This window comes from Ambystoma mexicanum, chromosome 1q, assembly GCF_040938575.1.
Source record: "Ambystoma mexicanum isolate Mex_15411 chromosome 1q, UKY_AmexF1_1, whole genome shotgun sequence".
Lineage (NCBI taxonomy): Eukaryota > Metazoa > Chordata > Amphibia > Caudata > Ambystomatidae > Ambystoma > Ambystoma mexicanum.
This window is the reverse complement of record NC_090922.1, coordinates 83,165,441-83,177,446: the sequence shown is the minus strand read 5'-3', so window position 1 is coordinate 83,177,446 and position 12,006 is coordinate 83,165,441. Positions and strand designations below refer to the sequence as shown.

Sequence of the window (12,006 nt, the reverse complement as noted above, 5' to 3'; positions counted from 1 at the left end):
ACATTTTCCTAGAGTAATGGCTGGACATGTTAGATAATGTGTATGCCAACATGAATTGCCCATCTGGCTCCGAACTGAAGGTGAACCTCTAGTGATGATGTCTACTGGGTGGTGCTTTGCTCTGTGTGATTTGGAAAAAATGGCTAACTGTGATTATGCATATAGCAGTGAAAAAGCTTTAGTTAAAAGACAGTTACGGTCAAAGTATTTCTCACAACCAGACACATGAAATTCAGTGGGTATTGGAAGTGACGACAACCTAACCTTGGAGTCTCTCCTGCCTGGCTGATGTTATGGATGATGTAATTTCGAATGTCACTGCTGATGCCATCTATAATATCATCTATGTGGTCATCGGCTGAGCCACAGGGGTTTACTCAGAGTTAAAATTGGCGTCACTTCCAACACCTGCTGAATTTCCTCAGTTTTGTTGTGAGAAATGCTTCCACTTTTTTCACTTGTTTTCAAGGGGTTTTGGATGCCCATCCTCTAATAGTAAATATTCAGGTCCACTGTCCCTGGCGGATGACCACGATGCTTTTTGGGGTGAATGAGCACTTTACACATCAGGTTAACATAACATAACATTTGTAACATTTATGTTGCCACTTTCCATCTATTAAAGTAAAACGCTGCAGCCAACTGGCCAGTAATTCCCCCCTTCACCAGCATTGGATCTTTCATGGATTCACATGCTTAGAATATTCCCCGTCGTCAGGCTGGGAACCCTCTGTATATTTATTAAGATGTTTTCCATAGGAAAAAATTTCGACACTTCTGTGTCCTGTCTATGTCGTTTTTGGGCTGCTTATATATATATATATTATATTATATTATTTTATAATATTAAATAGGGTATAAATTGTCCCTCCCCCGCAGCTCCCTTCAGATTTCAACCTTCTCTAAAGTAGCAGGAGCACCTTGTGTTTTTCTCCTCTTACAAGGTTGAATTCTACTCTTTGCAAGCCTTTCTTTTACAATGTCTGGAAAGGCGTTGTTCCGCCCGTGTGCCACGTGCGGACTGAAGAAAGTCTATGAAGGAGATGGGCACATGGATTGCCTGAATTGTCTACACCCCCATCATTCTGCAGACAGTTGTGAGATTTGTAAGGGTTTCTCAAAGAAGACGCTGAAAGATCGGAATAGTTGTCTGGTGACGTGGCTAAATGAGCGGACCTACCCTTCATCGGAGGTAGGATCTGCACACAGTCTGGCATCGAGGCCTAAATCTTCGGTAGTCCATCGCCGATCGGTGTCTGCAGAGCCTCTGGTGAAGAAGCCACGTTCTACAGAGAAACGTCCCTCAGAGAAACACCCGGCGAAAGAATCCTCTTCGGAACATGGACAAGATCGCCATCAAGAGAAGTCTTCTTCTTCATCTTCGTCAAAAAAAGGGAAAGATCCTTTGCTTTAAAGACCTCCTCCTCAGGAGCCCATCACAGGTCTTCCTCGAGTAGAGACTCGACGATACATAGGTCTAGCTCAAAAAAGGCGGGATCGCCTAAAGAGCCTGCCTCACAGCCTCCACCATCGTGGACAGGGGTTCCATCCTTGACGGGATCATTACCACCGGTGGAGGCAATACCTGCAGTGGCTTCATCGACTCCGGCAGCGACGATTGAAAGGGCTTCCACATTGACATCGTCGACGGTGGATCCTCCAAGGGCTCGGCAGCCGGAGGTGTACGATGCGGTTTTGCCAGATAACCTGTTGCAGTAGGAAGCAGCTTTCTCAATATCGTCAATGGAGGAAGACCGAGAACAGATTGTTGGTCCAGCGGATCTGGGATTGCAGGGCGTTGGCTCGTCGACGATTTCAGGAGGGCAAAGTGTCTCTGTTGCATCGTCTTTGTTAAACCCTCAGTCAGTATTATCCTTAAAGGTGTTGACCACGCTGCAGTCTCTTTTGAGCCAATTGGGTGCGAGGTTACCCCCCGTAGGTGCACCTACAGGGATACCAGCGGTGCCTGCCGACGATGAACCAGGTCCCGTTCCACGGTTAACGACAGGGATGCCAGCCTCCCCTCCAGTTAGCGAGGAGCCTCCTCGCTCGCACCCGGAAAAGGGGGAATTGCAAGATTCAGAGTCAGAACAATGGCCTAGAGACTCTTTTTCAGATTTTTCATCGTCCCCTTCAGGATATCCTACATGGGAATCAGAGGCAGAAGTGGAAGCGCCTAGGAGCCCGGCTCAGCCGTCGCCGCCAGATGACATCAGCTCTTTTCATGCGATGATGGGCAAAGCCTGTATTGAATTTGGTCCCGGAGGAAGAAAAGAAGGAATGCTTCTTATTGGACCATATGGGGAAGAGGAGGAAGTGAGACTTCTCAGTGCCCATTCTGGACCACGTCTGGCAGGAAGGCATGCGAACCATGCGCCATCCATTTTCGGAACCGGCAATAAGGGGCAGGTTGAAAAAGAAATTCAAGGCCCCGGATTCTACACCTAAATGTTTGACCGCTCAGCCCTCCCCGGAGTCGGTAGTGTCAGCGGCAGCTGCTAGAAAAGCCAGATCGCAGCATAAGTGTACAACACCTCCGGACAATGAGGCTAGAAGGCAGGACACTTTTGGTAAGAAGATCTTGTCAGTAGGAGCAACGACGGTTAAGGCAGCTAACTCGCTGGCTATCATGACAAGATACGACCGTGAGATGTGGCATTGTTTGGCCCTTATCCTGGAACACCTCCCTGAGGAGCACAGAAAATCGGCCATGTTGCTGGTCCGTGACGGGGAAGAGGCATCAAACCACTCGATCAACATCGCTGTGCACTTGGCGGAAATCCGGGTTCAAGCAAATAAACAACGGAGTGGTTTTGAGAAGGCAAGCCTGGATGAAATGTACTAGCTTTAGACTGGAGGTCCAGTATAAGGTGCTCGATATGCCATGTGAGGGTGAGCAGTTGTTCTGGGAGAGGGTGGACAAGGCCCTAAAAGGTATGAAAGAAGATACAGACATGGCAAGGTTGCTAGGAGCCCTACAAAGCGGGAGAGCATTTCGGTCCTTTCACCCCTTCCGCGGAGCATCGGAGAATTCCCGATTTACTGCAGCCAGAGACCGGAGTTTCAGCAGGCCGTCATACTCCTCCCAAGGTTATAGGCGTGCTGTCCAAGCAACGCGAAGAGGCTGAGACTACCAGGCTTCGAGGAGAAAGGGAGGATACATTTGTCGTCCACAAAAGGCAAGCAGTCAAAGTCCCAACAATGACGAGCTTCAGGACGTCCTGGGAGGCAAAGTGTCCCGTCGCGTCGACGAGTGGGAAAGAATAACATCAGACCGTTGGGTGTTAGACACGGTAAAGCTAAGCCACTCTTTGCAGTTCAAGGGGATGCCGTCACAAATTCCACATGTGTATTCAGCACAACCCTATCTTCACATATTACAACAAGAAATGGTCCTTATGCTGCAAAAAGGGGCTATAGAATTCGTTCCGGTGGCCGAGAGAGGTTGGGGAGTTTACTCCCGTTACTTCGTGGTCAAAAAACCTAACGGCAAGTGGCGACCCATTCTGGACCTTCGGGCTCTCAACAAGACTCAGCAAAGCCTGAAGTTCAAAATGCATACACTTCAGGAGGTCATCCGATCCATACAGCCGGGAGATTTTCTGGCGCCGTTAGACCTACAAGACGCATATTTCCACATACCCATGCGTCGACGACACAGAAAGTTTCTAAGGTTCGTAGTCGGTCAGAGTCATTACCAATTCAAAGTACTTCCGTTCGGACTAAAATCGTCTCCCAGCACATTCACAAAATGCTTGGCTCCAGTGGCAGCTTGGCTACGAAGAAAAGGTCATCATGTTTACCCTTACATGGACGATTGCTGGTAAGGGGCTTGTCGCCGAGAATGACACAAGCAAGCCTACAGGCCACCATTTAACTTCTACAGCGTTTAGGCTTTGCAATCAACTTTGAGAAATCCTCCTTAGCTCCCTCAAGGAGCTTGATATTTCTGGGCACGGAATTCCAAACTCCATCAGGGCTAGTGAAGCCGTCCTTGGAGAGAGTTCAAAAACTCAAACAAAAAGTGAAGGAGTGGAAAGTGGGCACCAGAGTGTCAGTCAGGAAATACATGTCACTACTAGGGGCCATGGCGTCCTGTATCCCATTGGTGAACAACTGTTGCCTCTTCATGAGACCAATACAGGAGTTTCTGGCAGACCGATGGTCCCAAAGTCGAGGCTTATGGTCAGACAAGTTGAGTATCAGTAGCGAGCTTCTACGAGCACTTCAGTGGTGGCAGCTCTCGGACAATTTGACGAAGGGGATGCCCCTGCAGGAACTGGATTTTCAATCGACGGTGGTAACGGATGCATCGCTGAAAGGATGGGGAGCCCATCTGGGATCCCTACAAGTTCAAGGTCAATGGTCTCCAGCAGAGTCGACCCTTCACATCAACGTGCTGGAGTTAAGAGCGGTATGCTGGGCTCTGAAATCCTCTTTGCCACACATACAGGGATCAGTCGTAAGAATATTAACGGACAATACAACAACAATGTTCTACCTCAGGAAGCAAGGGGGCACTCGTTCCAGGACGCTCTCGAGCGAAGCTCAAGAAATATGGCGTTGGGCCCACAAACAGGATATAAGCATAATGGCTTACCATCTTCCAGGAGTGAGCAATGTACAAGCAGACTCTTATCAGCAGAAAAATTAATCAACTGCACGAGTGGGAATTGAACGATCAACAACTGACAAACATCTTCAAGAAGTGGGGTCATCCTTCCCTGGATCTTTTCGCAACCCGAGAGAACAAGAAGTGCAGACATTACCTGAGCAGATGACCACAACCCAGCTTGCTGGGGGAGGCATTATCCTTCCCGTGGACGAACATGTTTGCGTATGCGTTCCCTCCGTTTCCACTCATCCGACGGACCCTCCAGTGGATTCACAAGTACCCATGTCGTGTAATTGTAGTGGCTCCTTACTGGGCGAGACAGTAATGGTTCTCAGACCTGCTCCAACTGTTAACAGAACCAGTGAGGTTCCAGAAGATTCCGAACCTTCTATCCCAAGACAAAGGAGCAGTTTGGCATCATGACCCAGACGCCCTCAGCCTGACAGCCTGGCTCCTGACTTCTCCGAGTTTGGGGACCTAAAAATTTCCTCAGAGTGTCGATGAATTTTACAGGCAGCACAAGCTCCATCCACGAACATTTCATATGCATGTAAGTGGAAGAGATTCTGTGTGTGGTACAGGGATCAACCGGGGGTGGACCCCTTAAACGTCACGTCAGAACAGGTTCTCCCATATTTGCTACACTTAGCGGAGAGAGGATTAGCTTTCTCCTCCATAAAAGTTCATTTGGCAGCCATTTCAAGATTTACTCGTAAAAGACATTCAACTCTGTTGTTCGCGATCGACTGGTTAAGCATTTCCTGAGGCTTATTTCGGACCTTTCCTCCAGCCAAAAAGTTTCCTTCTAACTGGAGTCTCAATCTAGTACTGTCAGTACTAATGAAGGCTCCTTTTGAGCCTATGTCGTTGTCATCGTTGAAGTTTTTGTCATGGAAAATGGCTTTTTTAGTGGCGATTACCTCAGCAAGAAGACTTTCGGAATTGCAAGCATTGGTCATTGACCCCCCATACTTGCGGTTTTTCAAAGACAAGGTGGTATTGGCAACCAACCCTCATTTCATACCAAAAGTTCCGACTACATTCCACAAGCATTCTTCTATTGTTCTGCCAACATTCTTCGCGACAGCCTCTTCTGTTGCGGAAAAAGCTCTCCACACGTTGGATGTCAAAAGAGCTCTGAAGTTTTACCTCAGTCGTACTCAAGAGTTTAGGTGTACGAGACAACTGTTTGTGGTTTATGGACCTTCGGGAAAGGGAAAAAATATCTCTAAGCAAGGACTGGCCCACTGGGTATCGTTGACTATTGCCTTTTGTCACTCTAAAGCAGGAAAGCCTCTGGAAAGACGTCCAAAGGCTCATTCAACAAGATCCGCCTCGTCATTGGTGGCATTGTGGTCCGGAATCCCACTGGTGGACATCTGCAAGCGGCATCATGGTCGGTGCCGCATACATTTACTCAGCATTATTGCCCAGAGCAACAGCATGCAGCGGATATGCAGATGGGACGAGCAGTCCTTTGACACCTGTTTCAGTAAGGTGAGCCCCACAGAGGGGTGTATTCTCTTGTCAATATACCATAATTTGGGTTATTGTCAATGCACAATGATGGGGTTTTTTTCGTATGCCTAACTGCATGTGTGGCTCTGAGAATCTTGGTTTGCATTGCACACCTCCAAGTTAGGGGCACTGCTATATAATCTATTCTAAGCATGTGAATCCATGAAAGATGCAATGCTGGAGAAGGGAGTAGTTTCTTACCTGTAACTCCATTTCTCCAGCGTTGGTATCTTTCATGGATTCACATGCACCCACCGGCCTCCCCTGAATGCAAACTTTATATGCCCCTGCTACTTTGGGGGTTAAAATCTGAAGGGGGTCGCGGGGGCCGGGGTATTTATACCCTACTTCCTATTGGGTCATGCGTACGCAGCCCAAAAACAACGTAGACAGGACACAGAAGTTTCACATTTTTTCCTATGGAAAACGTCTTAATAAATATACCGAGGGTTCCCAGCCTGACGACGGGGAATATTCTAAGCATGTGAATCCATGAAAGATACCAAACCTGGAGAAATGGAGTTACAGGTAAGAAACTACTCCCTTCTTTCCGTTGCCAACTGGCCAGTAATTCCCCCCTTCTTTTCGTTGCCTTCTCTTTCATTCCTGCAATATTTCCCCCCAAGAATTTCCAGCTGCAACATAACCACGAAAACCATTGTACAGACCTCTCTTCCCAACAGAATGATTCCAGTGGAACCACAGAATCTTGTTGTTACTGTGGTAAGACCAAAAATGACAATTTTATAGTTCTTACTGCTTCAAAAACTGAAGTTAGTTCTTTCCAGCCTGTACTATCCACACCCTTCCCCTCCATCTTTTGTCCTAATAATCATCTTCCTATTTCCTCTACTGCCCAGAATCTTGGCCTGTATCTTGACGCCAACCTCTCTCTTTCCTATCATATTTCCATTACTTCTCGCTCTTGTCATTATCATCTCTTCAATATTCATAAAGTTCGGCCTTTCTTTACATTTAGTGCTACTAAACTCCTAATTTCTTCTTTTAGGGCTCCCCGTCTTGCTCCTTTAAAGTCTTGTTTTTAATGCTTCAATTTGCCTCCTGCACTTGCTTTGCCCTCAGGATTCTATTTGTACTTCTCTATGTTCTCTTGGCTGGCTATCTTTTCATTCTCAGCTAAATTTCAATTTTCTCAGTATTATTTTTAAATCTCTATGGTCTCCCTGAAACTTGAGGAGAATCATCTCTGGTTCCGGAAGCACCTCAAATCTTTTCTCTTTGCTTCTCCTCTGCTGACTTCCTGGCTGAAACTGCACTGGTTACATGGGCACCTTCTGATCTCGGGCCCAGGTCCCCTCCCCCGCCAGTCGCACACCTGCACTGCCTTCCTGGCAACCCGCGCACTTGGGGGCTGTTTCTGTATCCCTACAGTCCCACTACCAGCACTTCACACCCAATGTCTGTACTTACCCTTTGCACTTGCCACCCGCTGGCCGTATTTTGTTTATTTCTTATTTATTCTATTATCCCATGTACCGCATTGTCCCCTCCCCCTTGCCCCTGAACTTTCCCATTTCCCCTTTCCCTTTCCCTTGCACTTGCGCGATCTGAATGGCACAGGGCCTAGTATGATCGCTGTCTGTCTTCCCTCTGTTCCCCCCTCCCTCGCCGCGCCTTGGAACACTTGTGTATAGGCGCGTTATAAGTGCCTTATCATATCCATATCTTGCTCCTGTTCATCTGACTTCCCGTGTCTGTTTCTATCTCCCTTCTCTTGCTCTTTGATCAAAATCACAATTTTTAGTATCAGTTCCTTGTCCTCCTTGTGCTCAGTCACGCTTTCTTTCTTTTTCTGTACTTGCTCCGCTTCACTGGAATGCTTTACCTCTTTCTCTCCGATCTATTGCATCTTATTCTCTATTTCGCTCTGCCTTTAAGAGCTACCTTCTTCAATTCTAAATTGTGCACTGGGCTCGCTCCTTCTTTTATGCGATTGTCTATTATTCATATTTATTTATTCCGATGAATTGTTTCTTCTTGTACTTCTTATAATTACTATACTGTAAGTTGGCATATGTACAGCGCCTTGGCGTAAGGCGCTATATAAATCACAAATAAAATACAAAATGGCTTAAAATGAAAATGCCTCCCACAGTGTCCTGACACTTTACCTCTGCTCCCCTCCTCTTTTTTTGGTCTTCCCACCTCACTCCTACTGTAAAAGTGCCCCCAGACCTCTCCTAGCAAAACATTTCCCTCATTTCTTGGAAGTGATGACCTGAGGGGCTCCAGCAAATTAAGTTTCTAATGCGCGTGCTGCAATATGCAGGTTGGGTGCTGGTATTTACACGCTATTGCCAGAGGAGGCGCACCACCCAGAAGATGGAGGGCAGCATGTTTGTCCCCATATTCAAGAAGGGAGATGGATTAGATCCCGGAAGTCATCACCCTACCTCTATACTTGACTCTCCAATAACATGGTTTATCAGATTCATTTACCACAGAGTCTTGGAATAAGCTAGAACAAACTTTGGCCCTCTTTATGAGTTTGGCAGATTACTGCCGGAATACTGCCAAACGGATTTACCCTTACCATCATCACTTGGTACTGCAGATTTATGTATGGTAGGTGATGTAAGTCCTCATGTTTTTGAGTCCTTAGGACTCCAGGGGCATTTCAGCAGAATTACATCCAGTAGTAATTCTGCCGATTTTGCCAATTTCTTAGCAGTAAGGTGGTGGATTTCCAACTATGCGCTGATTTTGTCCAGACTTTGCACAGCAAAAATACACTCTGCACTGCTCCATTAATCAGGGTTTGTGCCGGCAGTGCAAAGTCACTTTTCAGCAGTGCAAATTCACTTTTCAGCAGTGCAAAGTCACTTTGAATCGGGGAAAATATTCCATGAATCGAGCCCTTAGTTCTCAGTCATATAAGATGCGCTAGGAAAAATAGATCAGCTTTTATAATGGCAAAAATGTTATATATTTTTTACTAGGATCATAAGGTTGTTTTTGTGTATGATGCAACTGATGTAATGTGAATAGGTGAAATTATGCTATATCATTTGTTATCATAAAGGTATCGTGCATTATCAAATTTCTCATGATTTATCGTTTTTTAAGGTTCTTAACTTTAGTTTTTTTAGCTGTGTATATTGTTGGTGTATACTTGTATGATTTTGATACCGATATAAAGTAATTATGGAATGGAGAAAGTGATGAATGGAATGCCATGAATTAATCATAACCACTGGCATTGTTGTGGGCAGCTTCCATTTCATCATTTTGGTATCCATCTGAGCCATTAGAAAAAGAAAACAGCCATGTACGAATCAGCGTTGGTCCTGCCATCCAACAATGGGAATAGTCCAACCCAGGCTGCTCGGCCACACCCCTCTGCTAAGGAATGCAAGCAAGTGCAGACATCGATGTCCTCATCAGTGTCTTCATTGTGATCAGGGCACTGGGGTGGTGTGCACAGGACATGCTCTATAGCAGTGGCATTCGAACCTTATCATACTGAGCCCTCTCCTGCCCCCTTCAGTACAAATATTGTTCCTGCCCCCCCCCCCCCCCCACCTAACAAGGAGTTGGCCCACGTAGGCGTCCCAAACGATGTACAGGAGGGGAGGGTGGGTGCTCGCTCTTTATTGTTAAAAAAAATATATATATGTATAAGCAGATTTCTTTCTACTGCTTGACAGGCTTCCAGCTCGCCTGTGTCACCGTCTCTCTTCCCTGAATGTTCCCCAACCACCGTCACCAGTGAATTCCATCTCCTTAACCCCTTAAGTGCCAAGGACGAGTATGCTCGTCCTTTTTGCATAGACTGGCACAATAGCCTGGCAGTTTATACTATGAATGAAACGTCTTTCTTGCGCTGTTCCCACGTGCTGTCTCCAGCTCCGCCCCCACCACTAGCTGGTTTACTGTATTTACTAAAGGTTTGTAAAGCACCCAGCAGTGGGACTTTTCTAGCCATCGCTATGGCCTCTGGACAGTCTTCTTGGCAATGTACTTTTAAGTTTCCATTATAAGTGCAAAAGGTGTCGGTACAGGTCCCATCTCATGTCCGCTCTGTTCTGGAACACATTGCAATGTTCCGAAACACGCCAGAGATGTTCTTTCGAGGCAATGCCACCTGTGCCTGGTGCCGAACACAACCTCAAATTAACTTGGGCGCAACCCTAACGTGTGATTATACACTAGACACGTAACAAAACAACACAACTCAAAATGCAGATGTGTTCATCCTCAAACAAGCCTATTTTAAGCATCTATGGGTCATACCCTGACTTTGCCTCTGATCAGAGAAACCAGAGCTTTAACTAGAAAAAACGAAGTGCAGGTGCTCTCCAATCTGGGCTTTAAGTGGGCCAGGGCTGACCATTACCAAGTTATCTCACTCTTCGTGCCTCATTCTCTATTTCTGTCCATTTCTATTTTTCTATTTTTCCGTGTCCCCACGCTCCCATCCAGTCATGTGCTCTCACCCTTTTTAATTCTCTGTGTAAGTCTATTTTTTTTCTGAGCCTGGGCCTTGAGATCATGTCACAGACACATTTTAGTGATTCCAACCAAACGCTCAGTATTATGCTTGACTGTTAAGCCATTAACTTTAAATGTAATGTTGTATGCGTAATGCAGCCATCGCTCAAAGACACTTATCAATCAAAGACGGATTTTGGACTGTTTTGACACCAGCATTGTGATGTACAAAAGATGGCAGGCTTTGTCAACGCCGGATGTTTGCAGGTAAAGCAGACTGGGATTACATTATTTGCAGAGGATCACACTTTGGTTAAGCAGTAAAGCTGGGATTCGTTGGCGCAAACATCTGGTTTATTGTGCATGGCATTAAGAAAATGTGAATATCCATATAAAATCAGACTTGTGTGTTTTGTTTTTCACACTGCAGATCTGATAGATATAAACTAAGCTTTAAAAGGCGAGTTGTTTTATAGTCTTCTTTCATTATCTAGCAATAAGGGATTTCGTAGATAACTGGACTGTGTGTGAACTTTAAGTTCAAAACGTCCAATCACAATTCCAAACACTTAGTCCTAAAGAAATCAAGCCTTACACCATTTGAAAAGTCTCGCGGGACTTCATGGCTTACGGGTAAAGCCCAATGAGCGAAATGACGGTCCGTGCCTGCTATGTTGGCATCCCTGGAGCTGCCAGTCACATTACACTTTTCACGTCAATCAGAAAAATATTTGTTCGGAATGCAAACCTTCAGGTGTGTGTGCGAGCCCAACCACCAAAGTATCTTGCTGTTCCTTTTTCAGTTTTAGAAACTTTAAGCTTCAAAATGCTAGCTTGTAGCACAAATGTGAAATTGACATCAAATTTCCCCACCCCAAAAATTAGGGGCGACTCATTAAATGTGTGCTGTTTGTGTGACCGAAAGCAAAATTATCAAAATATCAAACATCACTCTTCCTTATGCCTCGAAAGGTGCTCCATAGGAAATGCATTTTGCGTGTTTTTGAGACCGTGATATTTGCGTCTACAGAGAGAGATGTTTTGCAAAACATATCCTGTGCTCCAATTTGAACATGTTTAAGTGCCGCATTAATGGGGCCTGATTCATGGAAGGATTGCACCATTATAAAACCCTTCCATTAATCAGGCCCTATGTATTTTCGGTGTCGAAGTGATCAAGTATCTTGAATAAATAGCACCTTTCAAATCTTTATTGTAGTTCATTGTTGGTTAACCACGTGGTTAGCTAGTGTTGGATAATGATGCCTTTCACGTGGACAATTCTCGCTTATCTGCTCAGTTCTCGCCCATCACAGCCCTACAATATAGGTATTTATTAACTCCTGAAGTGCAGAACGTGATAAAAGAGACTGACATTGGCAGATAGGCCGGTCAGCTCAAGCAGAGCCTTTTGGCATTTG

The 12,006-nt window shown here is 45.7% G+C and overlaps 1 protein-coding gene across 1 annotated transcript in view; it reads left to right on the top strand.

Annotated features, from left to right (window-relative positions):
• Positions 1-5,476: 5,476 nt before the first annotated feature.
• DPEP1 (dipeptidase 1) overlaps positions 5,477-12,006 on the top strand; it is a 176,749-nt gene continuing 170,219 nt past the window's right edge. The window contains exons 1-2 of the mRNA XM_069642535.1: positions 5,477-6,112; positions 9,802-9,902. Coding sequence (XP_069498636.1) covers positions 5,477-6,112; positions 9,802-9,902 — 737 coding nt within the window. The remainder of the gene's footprint in view (positions 6,113-9,801; positions 9,903-12,006) is intronic.